General features: G+C 41.6%; 3 protein-coding genes across 5 annotated transcripts in view; 2 read left to right on the top strand and 1 right to left on the bottom strand.

Moving 5' to 3' along the window:
* The window catches only part of efcc1 (EF-hand and coiled-coil domain containing 1), an 18,884-nt gene extending 16,988 nt beyond the window's left edge, over window positions 1–1,896 (bottom strand). For both annotated transcript variants that reach the window (XM_049023341.1, XM_049023342.1), the window contains exons 1-2: window positions 1,039–1,896; window positions 292–698 (exon numbers count right to left, since the gene is read on the bottom strand). In XM_049023341.1, coding sequence (XP_048879298.1) covers window positions 292–698; window positions 1,039–1,725 — 1,094 coding nt within the window. In that variant the 5' untranslated portion in view covers window positions 1,726–1,896. The remainder of the gene's footprint in view (window positions 1–291; window positions 699–1,038) is intronic.
* Window positions 1–16,016, top strand: part of nuf2 (UF2 component of NDC80 kinetochore complex) — a 122,866-nt gene that overhangs the window by 28,313 nt on the left and 78,537 nt on the right. The window lies entirely within an intron of this gene.
* Window positions 694–16,016, top strand: cfap92 (cilia and flagella associated protein 92 (putative)). 2 transcript variants are annotated; one of them, XM_049023332.1, is made up of 17 exons: window positions 694–921; window positions 4,236–4,604; window positions 4,922–5,133; window positions 6,139–6,358; window positions 7,053–7,178; window positions 7,482–7,572; window positions 8,535–8,668; window positions 9,112–9,264; window positions 10,425–10,600; window positions 10,873–11,735; window positions 11,821–12,015; window positions 12,361–12,643; window positions 12,742–12,906; window positions 13,004–13,216; window positions 13,909–14,062; window positions 14,298–14,431; window positions 15,426–16,016. In XM_049023332.1, exons 2-17 carry the CDS (start codon window positions 4,307–4,309, stop codon window positions 15,561–15,563), a joined length of 3,555 nt encoding a protein of 1,184 aa, XP_048879289.1. In that variant the 5' UTR covers window positions 694–921; window positions 4,236–4,306; the 3' UTR covers window positions 15,564–16,016. The 2 variants fall into 2 exon arrangements, with proteins under 2 accessions (XP_048879289.1, XP_048879291.1); XM_049023334.1 differs by lacking the exon at window positions 694–921 and adding an exon at window positions 3,746–3,864.

Genomic DNA, 16,016 nt, shown 5'->3' with positions numbered 1-16,016 from the left:
AGGCCGACCACATAAAAATGCAGTCAAGGCTTTCTGAACACTTTCAAACTTTATATGTTTTAATTCCTTTCCATATACCAGGAACCCTGCCTCAATTTACGAGTCTGGTGGCGTCATTTTCTTCTGTAATTGGAGTTTAAATATTGCGCTTGCGTTTCAACTTAAATCATATACTAAGCGAGGCAAGAAGCAACACTTTGAAATTATGTTCACGATGTTACCAGCAAATCAAGGGATCTGCCTGCACTGTGATTAGGGGCGGCCTGTGCGGGTGATGAGGTGTCTAATTACCTGAAGTACAGCAGCTCCGACTCCAGTTGCTGGATGCGACGCTGGAGCAAAGGCACGTGATTGGCCTTGGCCTCCAGCTCCTTGACTTTGCCAAGGCTGCTCAGCACTGCCTGCCTGGCATCCTCCACCTTCTTCCTCATCTCCGCCTGCTCCCGTTTCAGCTTTCTGTTGCTGTCCTCCAGGGAGAGCAAGGCCTCCTGCGATCGCTGTAGCTCCTTCTCTAGTTTCTGGTTGAAGAACATGGCCTCCTTGACCTGCTCGTCCCTTGAGCTACGCATCAGCTCAATCTCCCGAAAGAAGTTCTGAAGGCTGAAGCCATTGTCCTTCTGAGCCACTGTCACCTTCTGGTGGCTGATGAAGCAGCCTCCATCTGCAGAATGTTTGATGTGGCTCTTCCAAAGTCCCACCTACCAAGAAGTGCTGCTATCAATGACAGTATTTATGACAGTGATGCTGTCATAAATTCATGAGAATGGCTGGATTTCTATAAAGACCTTCACAGTAAATGTCAAAGTGTGACACAGGGGATGGGATGTAGATGCAAGTAAAGAAGACGAAGAAAATCAAGATCCTCAAAAATTACATAAACGTCAATCTAAGAGCTTTCATTGACCGCCCCATCAACAAAAAGTAAGTGTTCTTTTTAGTGGGACAATATATGCATGCCCTTTATTGCTATTGGGACAAAAATCACACGCACAACACTCTGTTAGAAGAACCGGCAATGCCGATCGGAGCAACACTCACCTGCAGAGCCAAAGCCCGGGCATCGCTACTCTGCAGCGCCGCCCTCATGTCCTCCACCAGCTCTCTGAGACTCGCGTTTTCATCCTCCAGTTTTGCGATTCTGTCCTCGGCCTCCTCCAATGCCACGATCTCCTCATAGCACTCCCGGGTGCACGATCCCAGTTGCTTGCAGTCGGATGAGTGCCGATCGCGGGTGGGCGAAGAACCCCTGCTGAATCTGCCCTTTGCGCCGGCCGACAGCGCCTTCCCCCTGCGCCGCAACGGGCTCCGCAGACGGATCTGAGTCTCTATATGCTCACTTTCCCTGCCCACAAGCAACCTCCCGCTTTCGTACTGACACCCGGCTTTGGTACTGAAATAGCCGCAGAGTTTGGCGTGGAACTGCCTGAAGGTGAACTCATGCGGTATGTTTTCCAAAATCCCAGCGCACTCCTCCAGGTCGCAATCCTTATTCAGTCCCAAAACTTGGCAGAGTATTTTAAAATCTTCGGCGGGGATCTTACCGTCGCCCTGGCTATCCATATGATGAAATATCTCCTGCAGATACTGGTCTAAACCCGTTGCCAGCACTATAATTTCATTTTCAACGCCTCGATCTAATCCATAGTGAAAAGCCAGGGTACTGACGATCCACTGTGTCCGGCGCGCAGGTCGACTGTACGGATCATACGCGTCTGTTTTATCCATAGTTGTTACACTTCAGAAAAGCTCCATTAAGAAACCTAAAAAGCAGCGATGTGTCCAAGCTAAGCGCTTAAAGTGCCGTTCGATTTCGATCTCCGTGATCTGCAGCCCATAACTGCGCGCATCCTCTCGGTGGGATACGGGAAACTCCCTCGGTTCCTTTGAAATCGGATTGTGACCAGGGGCGTTCCTGTGAACTGGAGTTTATATGTCCCCCCCCCCCCCCCCAAAGTATAGTGCCTAATCAAAAATAAACCTCCACATGTGTGCGATGACGTCCGAGAGGCTGGGCTTCGTCCTGGTCTGCTTTCCATTACCATTGATTTGCCCTGCATATACTGTAAATGTTATTATCGAAGTGCCTTCTAACTTTAAACAACTAAGATATCGGCCTTTGTATTATTATACAACTTTATAATTGTAAAACAAAGGTATATTTCTTATGGGGGTTGAATGAGTCCAAGTTAAGTATTGGGTGGGGGACGTCCTCACGGTTCTTATGCCCCTATAGTTATTCCCAAACTTATCTTACGTTTATAATTTATTTTTCATTGTAATAATGCAACACATTGTGGTTTCGTCTTTTTACCTCCACAGTATCATGTTTAGAAAAAAACAGCGTTAGGCTACTTGTTTTATGTGTAGCACATTAAAGTATGCAAATATCTGCCAGCGAGTACAGCTACATTATTCTCTAATATCTTGCGTGTGCTCAACCCGATTACATTGACTTTAAAGAACTGGAGTTAGGACGGTTCTTAATTACTGTCTCTATACAATTGCAAACACCGTTTATTGTTGCATATTTCGGTAAACTCTACAACCACAGTTTCAATTATCGAGACTGTAATGGCAATAACTTACTCTTTACTGAAGCAGATTGCTTCTCATTTACATGATAAAGAGCCCTATAAACTTGATAGAATTTTAAAATAGCCATTAAACCTGGCGTAAAAATGTCACCATAAATTAAAACCAGAAAACCTGTGCTCTATACAGACACGATGCTGATGAATTTCCCGCTTTTGTTTTGAAAAGTCGCTTTCACTCTCCATCTGGCATTTATTTCCATAAGAAAATCGATAAAATTCGAGTTTGTTCTGAATATTTGGGTTTGCAAAAATTAGAACATATATGTTCTATGGTTTTGTTTGTTTGTTTTTTTTTTAACAAAAGAGTGGTAATTAGTTTAGTTAGCATTTAAATAGTTTTCACAAAGTATAATGTTGGCCTTCTATATGTCACAATTTCAGTGATTGCACTTCATCCGTTATAGCACACTTTACAAAATAAATGTGTGAAAATAGTAAATTATTTATTGAGATGGATGGTGCCATCTATTGACAATTCAACTATTATATTGCCAGTAACATGTACAGCTGTAACGTGCAGATTATACATCATATACCGTATCATTACTGAATGATATAGCCCTCATATGGTCTATTGTCTAGCAATGCGCACATGATTAGGCTGCTGAGTCTGGTTACTGAGATCACCGATACAGACTTTGTCACTGTGGCAAGAGGATTTGGATACTAAATAGGAACACAAGAAGGAGAATAAGAGTAAATGATTTCTTCTAGTGATTTATAGTTTTTAATAGCATCGTTACGTAATATAGGGTATACAACAGATACCAATTTGATCTTATGCTTTTTGTTACTTTGTCTAGCCTATATTCACTTCAGAACGTTAAACAAACACTATAGTCTAGAACACGAACCTCGCTTATTATGCATTGCCAAAAAAATCTCTTTGAAAATACAAACAAAAGATTAACATGAGTTACCAAGGTGACGTTTAGATTGGCTCAGTTTTAAATAGTTGAAATTGTTCCGCCAACATCAAAATGGTTATCACAAAATATTTGCATGATATAGCAATTACACATACATTAAAATGATACTTCATATGTGAGAAAAATAAGTCTATATACTGTATGTCCAGTGTGTATCATCATGAAAGTACTGGAACTATTTACTTTGGCGGAGGTTACAGCGTATGTTGTCCGGGTGCTAAGCGGTCATTTGGTTGCCCTTGGAAATTTTGCAACTAAAGTGAACAACTTGTCTACAGCCGTTTTAAGCCGAAAGCAGTACGATAAAGATTTTTTTTTTTTGCAATATAGACATGGATTTGGTAAGATGCTTTAAAATGCTTCATTGTATATCCGTATGAATGACTCACTGAGTTCTGTATCACTATGCAATCAAAAGCAGCACGGATGATAAATACGGTATATTGTTGTGAAGTTGTTACTCGAGCTCATGGTTGACTGTAACCGTCCTACTAGGAAGTTATGTCATAAATATTTTGCATTAAATATATATTTCATTTGGTGGAGTTTTTATTGGAAGCCATGACATAGATACAGAATTGTGTAACTGGTTGCCAAACTAATAAAAGCTACAAAATAACGGTCAAAATCAACCCTGTAATTTTAATTGCTTTCAACCAAATTACATTTAAAGTCTAAGCAGTATTATTTAACCTGTGTTTACTTTTTACAGATGAGAGCTTTTTGGATCTTCTGAAAAGTCACGATTTACTGATTATTGAAGACCTGTGAATTCTGCATCAGATGGAGTTCAGCGATTCTGCGGCGTCCGCAATCCCTACGAGAAACCCTGCTGTTTGTGTAGTAGGGTGTCCATCTCCCGGGGAGCTAGACTCCGCTCCTGCCACGAATGAAATGTTAAACGAGTTGGTTTTACAAAGGGATAATAAACAGCACACTCAGAAGTCAGACAAATGCCTGTTTGATACTGTAATTGACCGCAACATTGTTTCAACAAGCACAGCTGAGTCTTTTGAATCCAAAAGTCAACCATGCTATGAAATTACATTTACAGTCACAATTGCATTGGCTATACCCAAAGGTATTTTATTTCACAGTGAAATAAGTTGCTGTTTCAGTTTATACAATTAAATACGACATGGGTGGTTTAGTCAGATACAAACTGCAGTTGTTTTCACGTTTCTGCTAGGTTTTTGAAGACATTGATAATACAGTAAAATAAAGAAAACATGAGATAAAACATTTAATTCAAAATGATTATGATAGAATGGCAGATTTTTATTATCTGTGAGAACATAGGTAGCTAGCTCTAAATTATATGTTATATATATATATATATATATATATATATATATATATATATATTTTTTTTTTTTTTTTTTTTTTTTTTCTGGTTAGGAAATGATGAAAGTCTAATTGCTGATAGAGAAAAGACTAGTAAAAATATCCAGAATCAGTATTCCTCTAGGACAATGGGGGAAAAAGCACCGGAAGCCCAGAGATACTATCATATCGAATATAATTTATTCCCTAACGACCCAGAACCGAGGAAAGTCGACCTGGTAATGTTTGGGTTTGCTGCAAACATTTACTTGGAAAATGAAACTAAGGTAAATAGCGGGCAAATACTGCACAAGGGTGAAAGTGTCAGCATCTGTTGTGTGTGATGAGTGTACAGTGTTAAACTCAATTTAATGTTAATGCTGACTCTGGTCATTTGTTTGTTTACATACACGTTGATCGTCATGGTTATATAGAACATATAGCATCATCACCACTCAGAATTTGTTGAAAATTCAAATAATTTTCTTATGGTAGTAATTTAACATGGTCTCTCAAACTGTTCACTTAGTTAACCTTCGATTTGGTGCTGATCCGCTAATCGATCTCTTGGTATTTTTAATTAACATTAAGTATTCTGTTCACTGGGCTAAACTCAACCCAGAAGCACTGGATGTTAAATCCGCAAATGATGTAGCCACTTTTGGACATTTTGGACTGAGAAGTTAAATGACTGGATTTGTGTGCCCAAATTTGACTTAGCACTGAAGAGAGTGAGTTACATGTTTCAAACATTTATAAATACACAACACATTCGAACATATTCGGGCCAAGAGAAGTTGCCCTACGGCGCTTTATCATTCCGTGCATGTACCAGAGCTCCATTTTACATGCAGTGGAGGACAACGGAAATACAGTCAAGTAGCAGAACTTCAGAGTACATTCTGGAATGTGTTTCACCCAATATTCTAATAGAACTGTAATTCAGAATTTGAAACTGTCATCCTGACCTAAAATTAAAAAATAAATTGAATAATTGAAAAATATTATCAAGAGAATGTCTTTATATTTATGTTCATTTTATAATTTAATGCTTAATTGACCCTATTAAGTCCAGTCAATGGATATATAATTCTTGTGCCAGGTATCTCTGGATACATATAATCCATAAGACCTGTACAAATTATATCTTGATAATACTGTCATGCCAATGTCTTTTTAGCATATTACACAGCCAGGCGGATATATTGAGGTATGGGTTGTTTTCTGTAATTTTGGAATGGAGTACTCTGGAGAACAATATCAAATAAACTGTATATATTTTTTTCCTTTAGGTGTTAAAGCCTTGGAATGAGGGGGACCGGATGTGGCTGGCCTGGACTCAGTCTGTAAAACTCAGAGTCACGAGGGATGTGGTGATTAAACTGACCTCTCACAGAGTCACCTTCCGTGTGTGGGACACCAAGGACATGGTGTCTGCTAAGGCCAAGCGTGACAGACCAAGTGTCCTTAAGCTGCTGCAAGGAATTTGCAGGGAGGATCCCGAACACACTGGTATGTTTTCAGATCATGTATCCTGTGCCACTCTTTGTGATTCGATGCATTGAGTAGTGTCCTTTGTGAAGACTACATGTGGTTGGCACTTTCTGATTTAAAACATCCATCCATCCATCCTTTTTCTGTAACTGCTTATCCTGCTCAGTGTCGCAGGGGGTCTGGAGGCTACGGGCACAAAGCAGAGTTGATTTAAAACATATCTTTGACTAATAAGGTCCATCTACAGTATATGAATTATATCCCCTCTTATGCCCCCCAAATTAAAAAGCATAGAATCACCATTAAAAGTAATCCTTATGCAAAAACATGTTTTGACTGAGCAACCAAAGGCATGTTTTCTGTGTGTTGGGGGTTTGGGAAAGAATCGGTAATGACTTTCTGATTCGGTAATGACTTTCTGATTCGGTAATGACTTTCTGTTCCGGTAATGGAATTTCTGAGGCCCGGTGCCCTTCTTGAGATGGAGGGAGCCAGATCTGGTAATCGGTCTTTATATCTTTGTACTTAGCTCAGGGGCCTCACACCACCAAGACTGTAAGCTTGATTCCTGTCTGTGTGTGCAGAGTGCATTTTGTCCATCACCTCTAGGTCTCTGTTATTCAAACAGCAAATTGTGATCATATGAATCCCAGCAATACTGCAGGAATGTTTTTTCTCTCTCTCTTTTCTTCTTTTGTCAAACTATTCAAAGATGCCATCAAGAACATTGTGAAGAAGCTGAGAAATGTTTTCAAAAAGGAGAATCCTAAGTCTGCTGTAAAAACAGACAAAATCTCCTCCTACCTTAAGAAGCCCCCAGAGCCGGACAGTCTGTCAGGTGGGAATGTTTAATGCCCGTTTACAAAAAGAGGATTTGCACCTGAGTGTGGATATCACTTAAAAAGGTCTCTACCAGGCATGATGGCGACTGACAGCCACATTGTGTTAAATCTGCAAATCTTAAGAAATGAGTACAGTGAGGCACTTTAATGCATTGCCTGTAAGACTGTTTGTCATCTGAACATTACCATACATGCCACTAATGATTTTACTACAATATGATTGATTAGAAATGTCTAAATATGTTTCACCATTCAGCGCATTCATTTCAGTGCGATATCTGTTTCACTTATTTTGCAAGCTGAGGCCAAACCTTCCAGAATAGATGCTATGATCAGGGAGAAGAGAGATTCCAGTTCTGACCCCAAGGGAGAATGTTCTACTCGCAAGAGGTACAGTGGGGTGTGTAATAACCGCATCTGCATTTGGTCAGATAACAGTTTGTCGGCCCGTGGCTTATTTATGCCTTATGGGGTTTATGTTACGATGTTCTGCAATTGTACAAAGTTTGATTACATAATGTGCCTCAGGTTTGTGTGGATCTGAAAATGTATGTTCATCTGGAGCACCTTCTGCTAATTTGTTCTTCAGAGAAGATAGATCTTCTCAGTCGTTTTATAACTATTTTTGTAGCCCTGTTTTGGGGAGTTTGTCATGCAGAAAGAACAAAATTATGCTTGTTGATTCAAGACATTTTCCAAAGAACAATATCGCAATCTGATCTGCCGTGAATGCTATCTGTGGATTGTCACCACGCTTGAAAAAGGACTAGCTGCACTAGCAAAGATATATTCATGAAAGCAGCACAAACTATTACTGTGCAGAGTAAAATCAGAGAAGAAGGTAAATCAGTGCAAATAGAATAGCATCGAGAATTTTCTGCGTTGTGTTTGAGGCAGAGATGCTGGTGTGGTCAGCTTACAATTTTACTGTCCCAGCAGGCATATAGACAGGTAGTAAAATCACCCCCCCTCCAAAAAGAAAAAATCAAATAAAAACGCCACGCCTGTGAACTAACTTCATATTTTCGACAAACGATTCTCATGGCTACGATTAGCTGGAATGTCCCTGAAATTTGACTAAAAATGCCAGTTTGCATTAGCGCACTTGCATCATGAGCAGTGAGGAATCAAAATCAGACTAGAAAAATCTCTGACTTAATTATTCATCAGAGTATCAGTGTGCAAACAAATTCCATCCAGATGGACCTTTTTAATGTAAGTAGAACAAAATATATTAGGGCTGTGACCTATTGGATGGGTTGCTGGACACACCATGAAATCTGTTTCTTGCCATGGGCCTGTGTCCCAGGCTTGAGATGCTGTCCAGCTCTCTGATGTCTCACATATGGTAGGAGTCTGGAAGTCCCCGTGAGTGACCTAAGGAGCCCAAGGCTGGAGCTTGAGCGGGAAAAGGATCCTGTTGGATTGCAGACCACACAACCAAACTCTCAGAACGCCCGGAAACAGCTCAGCAGGTTCACTATCAGTACGTGAAAAACTGCATGGAGACTGCAATAACAGTATACAAAGGACTATTACTAAAAAAAGTCTTTCTTTTGGTCTGAACGATTAATTATTGGAAATTGATAGTGAAAGTGGTGCTCATCCTAAATAGCTATGCAACCGAATCATGTTTGTGCGTTATAATTATGATTATTAATATTCAGATGCTTTCCTTTAAAGGAATAGCTGCTGGTGTTTATATAACTCGATATTGCACTTAAGTATAAGCGTAAGGGATTTTCCGGAAATTCAAGTCAAGTACTATTTCATTAATTAAGTCTGGGACCGAACGAAAGCAGCCTGCAGTGTTTTAAGTCTTTTCTCTTGTAAGTCACGCAGTTCTGCTTTTCTCTATGTGCCGTGTTTCCGTGGTTACGGGCCTATGAGTCAGGTAGTGAGTGAGTTAACTTGCGTTTGCCCTCCAAGACTCTTTGAAGGTTAGCTGTGAAGATGGATCCCTGGTTGGGAATAAGAGGAAACAGTCTTGCAGAGCTGGCCTGAAGATCACTGCCTTGACTGGACAGCGGAGGAGGAGGAGATCCGCTTCTGTGGAACTTAATCCAGTTTATCTGCTTGCAGGTGCATCAATATTTCATTTTTTATTATATTTTATTTACAAAATACGTAATAGTATTTGGGACAAAAATGGCTGATATTGGTGAACAAATAACTGATGTTAAAAAACATCTCTCCCTCTTCAACTCAAGAAATGCATCCAGACATTCCAGGAATTCCTCTACTAGCCCGATACCTCTCTGATACTCTGTTACATAGATATTCTTAATGATGCACTTCCTGGTTGTCGATTACTAGTCTAATTAGGTTCTAGCTACCTAGTCAACTCCTTCACAGCTGTATGTTTGTAATGTTCAATTTGCTTCACTTTGGACCAAAACTTCAGCTCAATAAAAATAAATGTAAACGTGATACTCTGTTAAGTAGCATGGCGATTATTTGTATGTCTGACACACTGAAATTGTCCCATTTTCTATATACCGAATCTTAAGTGTTATATAATCTCTGTAGCCCTTGTTAAGTTTCTGAAACATATTGAGTATTTCAAATAATCAATATTTCATATTTGCTACAAATTTGAATTGTAGATCATTACAGTCATCATCAGATCTGCTCACCTTTTCCAACATACAATAAGTAACGGGGTTTTTTAAATATTAAACACCGGACCTAGTGATTTTCAAACTTTTATTTTAAAGTTGTTCTTTCTAAAAATGTTCTCAGTTCCACCCAAATCGGTACAGTGTAGTCCCTACTGTGGAAAGAGTAACAACTTGAGGTGAACTTTACAGACTTTAATAACCCGCCTATAACTTGCTTCACTTGAAAAATCTTTTTTTAAACGGTTTACTTTAAAGGGTGTAGCAGTTTCAGTCTCGCCACTCCTTGCAGTACTTTGATGCTGCCTGGAGAAAGGCCTCTAATTGGCTACAGGAAGGAACCAGCACAAGCCTAGCGCGATTCATTTGATGTGTCCCATTCATTGCTACAGTGACCTCAAATACAGCTATCACCAGTGAAAAATTCAGGCAGGCCTCTTGTAAACTGGAGCCAGACAAATCACATGCTGTTCGACTGCTGCACACATTTTAAAGGGGTGAAATGTATTAAACAGCTCTGTATAGTTACGATTGTTGTTGTTTATAGTATTTGTTTAACTCTTGCGGTTACTGCTCCATTTACATTAAATCAGCTTTTAATTTTGCCGCCGGCTTGGATATTAGGGAGGAAGCAAGTAATCGGCTGCTTGGCGACCTGCTTGCCTGGAATCGATGAAGGTTTCTGCGACATTTCTGTAGACAAACCATTGCTGTCAAATGAACTCAGGATGGAGCTGAACCCACTGGTCATCACAATCCAATCTGCCAAGTCCCTGCCAGCCTTGCCTGTCGCTTTTAAGGTACACAGGGTACCACTTGCTATTAGAGAATAGTATTAATCTGCAGAATCTTTCACTTTAAGTACTGTGAAAACCCTCCCCCATCAATGCTGTTTCATGTTGCACCATGGTCTTGGCAGAACCTGTATTTGCATGGTATGACAATAAAATCCACTTTACTTGACCAGAGAAGTCTTTCAGGTAGAGTTTATTGATGAATAAAAAATAACAGTTATGTTTATCTTTTCTTGAATAGAACACTGAGTTGTTTTTTCTGTCATTTTCCACCACAGGAGAAATGTTTACCAGTGTATTGTAAGTATAAATTCCACAACTTGAGTGAGCACAGGACCAAAGGGCAAGATCATGGTGTGAAGGTGCACTTCCGGGACACAAATATGATTCTAACTGGCCTCCTGAACCATAGCGAGCTGTGGGAATACCTCCAGGGGCCTCCGCTTAAGATTGAGGTTCACGACAGGGACAGGAAGCTGGTAAAGCCAACTAGTGCCCCCGCCATGTATGGCACAGAGTTAGATGATGCCAGCCTGAGCAAAGTGGGCTTACGGAGCAGCGGGCACCCAACCTGCAATGCTCCATGTGACCCGTATGGTGTGGTGAGGGTAGACCTGTCCGAACTGCTGCTCGGCCAGAAGCGATTCAAGGTCATGGCTCCGATTAAGAGCTCACCTGTGGCACACCTTCCAGAACATAAAGTGAGTAAATATCAAGAGCCAACACCCAGTCATTCGCGCATGGTGTATGCAGCGGGAACACCGATGGGCCATTACTTATCTGCGGGATCTCAACTGAAAGTGAAAGTTGAAATCGCACATCCTCTGATCAAGACGAAGGACCACCCTTCCCTGGATTGTCCATTTGGGCGCATCATCTACTACTTCAGGTGCCGCAGTGGTGTTGCTCCGAAAAGGCTGCGCACGGAGATCCTGAGAATCAATGCTTCTGCTGCGCATCTGGACTCATACACCGAAGAAACAATCAAGAGATCCCTGTCCTTCTCTAAAACGACTGCAAGCAATACAAACGTGGACATTGTCACGGGATTCTACTTTCATGATCATGAAACACACTTGTTTGTTCTTGAAGGACTGAGGAATAAAGCCATCCGGAGACTCTGGGAGACTACTCCAGTAAAGTAAGACAAGCAGGCCTTTACACTTCAATCATCTAAACTCATTATCATACAAAGAACATCTTCTCACTGATATGGCGTATTGTAGATTGTCAGGGAGAGAAGAGGAACAGGTGGAGATTCTCTACAACTCAGACCTGAGCTTCTCAAACAGGCTGTATGAGACACTGGATGTAAGCCTACCTCCCATTCACCTCTACGAGTCCCTGGAGACCATCATGAGACAGCCGCTGCTATATGTGAGAAAGATGGTTCCTCGGGCCTGTTTCCAGGCACTCTCACGGTGAGCATTCCAGTTTAAGTAGCCAGAGATCGTAGTTACGAGGTCATAATGCATGTGTCATTGGTTCAAATCCCAGGAGTGGCGCTGCCATCAGTGGTGTCTAAGCCCTTAGGTCACTTGCTTATGTAATGACCCTTAAAGGACTGTCATGTAAGGCATTAATAAAAGTGTAGCTTGTAAAGCAAAACATAAATTTGTAGTAATATACCCACCCTGGTGTGTAAAATGTTAAACCTGTAAACACGGGGCTATGAAATGGTAAAGTATGTAAAGTGATTTAGGAGAAGAAAAGCAAGATCATGAACTGGGTTTATCTCGCTGACCTCTCACCTCAAACTGCGGCAGACTAAGCCATCTGCTACACATGAAGAGGATGAAAGACGTGGTCCATTATGAACTGTTTCCCTCGGCCGAGATGATCCTTAGCATGAGCAGGAGATTTGGAACAGTTTCTGGGACGGGGGAGGAGCAGGTGAAGGTGAAGCACCAGACTGAGCCACGAGAATTGTCGCGACCGACCTTAGTGAAGACATGCAAGACAAGGGACGCCTACAAGCCTGAGTACCTGGAGGGGAAGCCCCTGCTCCTCAGCCAGCAGCATGGTATGGAGACAAAGGACTTCATTCAGGTATACTGCTGTAGATAACACCGTACATGTTCTGTCTATACAAAGGAATGACTTTTAGGGTCAACAGCTGCAGTATTTATTTGCTTTCTTTGTGTAAGGCCAACATTGAAGCGGTGTCCCAAGCCAACCGAAGGTTACAGAAACCAAAGCCGGCTGTGACAGTAGCACATCTGGCTGTGGATAAGATCGCCCACAACTACAGCATTCAGAAGGAAAATTCCACCATACAGGCCTGGAAATTATTGCATGAAGAAATGGCAAAGGTGTGGAGAGATTCTGTTATATTTTTAATTCAATTACCAGTTCCTACAATGAACATTCTGTCCCTTCTACTGTGAGCTGCAAATATCATTTTTTCAGGAACCTACACGGAGGTTTACATACAGCCAGGAGTACCAGTCTGCCACAGTGGTTCCCGTGGATGTCGAGGAAGTGCGGAGGTTGTCTGAGCTGAGGTCAAAAGCTGCTTGGCGGACTTATGATGGCTTCATCTGCCTCGGATTCAGGAGCAGCATTGAGTGCAACAAGCACCCTCGGCATCTCGATGAGGCCCGGATGGAGGAACTGAAAAAGGTCGCGTCAGTGTCCTGGACGTGGGTCTGCAGACCTGTGTGTGTCAGGTTTCACCACAGCCTTCGGAGAGACGTAGTGTGGTGTTTATGGGCATTCCTGAGCCCTTAGGCAAAAGGATCGGGTTTTCCTGGTGTTTTTCTTCCCAGGGTCCACTCCGTAACGGTTCAGGATCGGAAAGGGTGTTTGGTGTAGTGCCGCATGACAAGGCTAATGCTGAGTGATTGAGGACTCCACGATCACACCGAAGTGTTTTGGTTTCCCATTGCCCCGTGTACTCGGATGCCCCTGTAATAGAGTGCCCCGATCCAGGAGTCTGTTAAACGAATCAGCCGTGGCTCCTGAGGAGGACCGTAACTTAATCCGTGAACAGGAGCCAGGAACACCAGCCGTATATGAACATCAAACTTTCCTCCTGTTTACGTGAATCTGAGTTCTTGATCAAACTTTAATGACATCACTCATGTGCTTCAGCTTGCCATCTTGAAGCAATGCAGTATTTTCAGTTTGTGATCAGTGCTGTCGAGTCCGATAGCTTTTTGAATCACAGAACGTGAGCTGTGAAAGTTATGGTGCCTGTTATACTACACAAAAGGCAACCAAAAACGTTCCATAATTTCATTCTTTCTCTTGTTTGTAATCTTTGCATTCAGTGTGGTGGTACTGTACATGAAGGTTTTTTTTCCTTCTTGCAGCCTTGGAGAGAGAATATTCTAAATGATGACATCTTGAGGTCCATGGTGATGAGAACCCAATGGCCCTGGTCAAAGCGTCACCAGGACTTTGAACAATACAGAAAACCCTCCAGCTTCCCTGTTCCCGTGGTTCCCATGACCAAACACCTGCCAGGTAGCGGCGCAATGAGATCACCTCTGTTTTTGTTGCACCGTTTTACAATATCACCCAACACATCAAAAGCCTTGAGTCCTTATTTATGGATCACATTGATGTTACAATGCCATTCTGTTAAATATACTTTGTGTACCTATTTGCATTGAGAATCCTCTATACTTTCAAAAGATTGGGGCAATCTCCATAGTATGGAAAATTAAAGAGCGCTAATGAACTATGTCGTGTCTTCTAGCCAGCAAAAAGGAAACCCGGAAACAGGAACTGGTTGATGTTGCAAAAGTGCAGTACTATTGGCTGCCATGGAAGGGGCTAAACACGACATCCTCGAAACTAGAGTACATTCCTAAGTTCAAGGTGATGCACATGGTAAGTGAAAGATAAGCCCTTGAAGTACTCGAAAGCCAACTTTGGTCTCTTCAAAGGATGGCTTTGGGCCTACATGACGCTCATCATGAAAACATGCCTTTCCTGTGGACATTTTAAATACGACCGGCTGCTTCTGTCACGCGTTTATGGGTAAAGCGTAACCACGAACATGTGTGAGAGTTACTTCACCACTAAAACATGAGAATCTTGTGTGCACATGGTGGCCATTGTGTAACGAGCAAATAACCACACCGCTTTCTGAGGACTTTCACCCCGCGAGAAGATCGTGTGGAGAACACTTTACGCTGCCACCCATGGTACCGGCACAATCAGAACGGGTGGTCTGCATGAGCTCACGTCAACACCATCAAGAGGCTTCTGTCTCTTCAAAAAGACTTCACTGTCAATCCATCTTGTCAACTTACCCACTGGTTTTAATTAACAAAAAGGAAAACACGTCATGCATCAACAAAGCCAATACTATTTTAGTCTTGTTCCAAGTAATAAAAGTGCAGGAATCACTAGAAGGTGTTTACAGTTCACGCTTACAATATATATGGTCTTAAATACACCATTATATGTATGCACAAGAGCTTCAATGCTAATTTCAGGCATGTAGTCTGCCTTTCTGATTTCTCACATTTATCCCATGCAAAAAAAATGTCTGTGAAGTAGTTCTCCTCCTTCCCAGTAGACCATTAATCAGATGTGGTTTACCACAAACCAATTTTTCCCAATTTTTTTCCATTCTGAAACAGATTGAGCAGGGTAAGGATCTAGGTCCACATATTGGCACAAGACATGCATGGGGGTGTGGGGGGGCTGTATCTGAAATTTCACAGCTTTGCACACCTCACCGTTTATTAGTCTTATTTGACAATGCACACAGCAGAAGATTCCATGTTACTGTTATCCACAACTTTTGCTCTGGTAGCAATATCAGATTCCGGTTCCATTCAGGGGACATAACAGGTAATTTATGGGTTTTTCACAGCAACCAGAGGCACTGGGCCTAGTAGACACAGAGGAAGAGGCTTGCACCACTGGGCCTATGGACCCACATGACCAAAGCTGGGAAGGTGTCAGCATCCCCCGGAAGAAGTCAGAACCAAAGAAATTACACTTCATGTGAACCACTTTTTCTCCTGCTCAAGTGTAAAACATCAAATGGGGAAAAAAATGCTTACAAGTATGATCTCAGATATACTAAATATTTCAAATAAATCAGTGAAACCTATTGTTCATCCCCGAGTGATGATTGGAGCCATTGCCCCTGAAACTCCTTCCAGTGGTGTTTCAGCACAGACTGGACTCTTTACGAATAAGACCAGAATTCAAAGCCCGCAGGGCCAAAGTTTACAGTACTTTCTATAATGTGAATAAAGTAATGCAGTGTTTCCCAATCTGGTCCTCGGGAGCTCGGAGGGAGCAAAAACAGGATGAACAGTAACGTTTTGGTGAGCAGAAGATATTTGTGTTTTTATTGTGTTACTGTTCATTTGTAAATGTTCTAATGTTACAGTGTGTTTTTTCCCCACCAAATGTACATTTACTTCCCAGATAAATTACTATAAGCATTTTCTTT

The sequence above is a fragment of the Brienomyrus brachyistius genome, chromosome 8 (genome assembly GCF_023856365.1).
Source record: "Brienomyrus brachyistius isolate T26 chromosome 8, BBRACH_0.4, whole genome shotgun sequence".
Lineage (NCBI taxonomy): Eukaryota > Metazoa > Chordata > Actinopteri > Osteoglossiformes > Mormyridae > Brienomyrus > Brienomyrus brachyistius.
Note: the sequence above shows the minus strand (reverse complement) of the source record. Positions and strands in the feature narration are given on the sequence as shown.

What these genes read in the sequence shown, in the direction of transcription:
- cfap92 (XM_049023332.1), top strand. Translation starts at nt 4,307, where the DNA reads ATGGAGTTCAGCGATTCTGCGGCGTCCGCAATCCCTACGAGAAACCCT. An exon ending in TGCATTGGCTATACCCAAAG is followed by an intron (nt 4,605 to 4,921) that starts GTATTTTATTTC and finishes TTTTCTGGTTAG; the next exon opens with GAAATGATGAAAGTCTAATT. An exon ending in GAATGTTCTACTCGCAAGAG is followed by an intron (nt 7,573 to 8,534) that starts GTACAGTGGGGT and finishes CACATATGGTAG; the next exon opens with GAGTCTGGAAGTCCCCGTGA.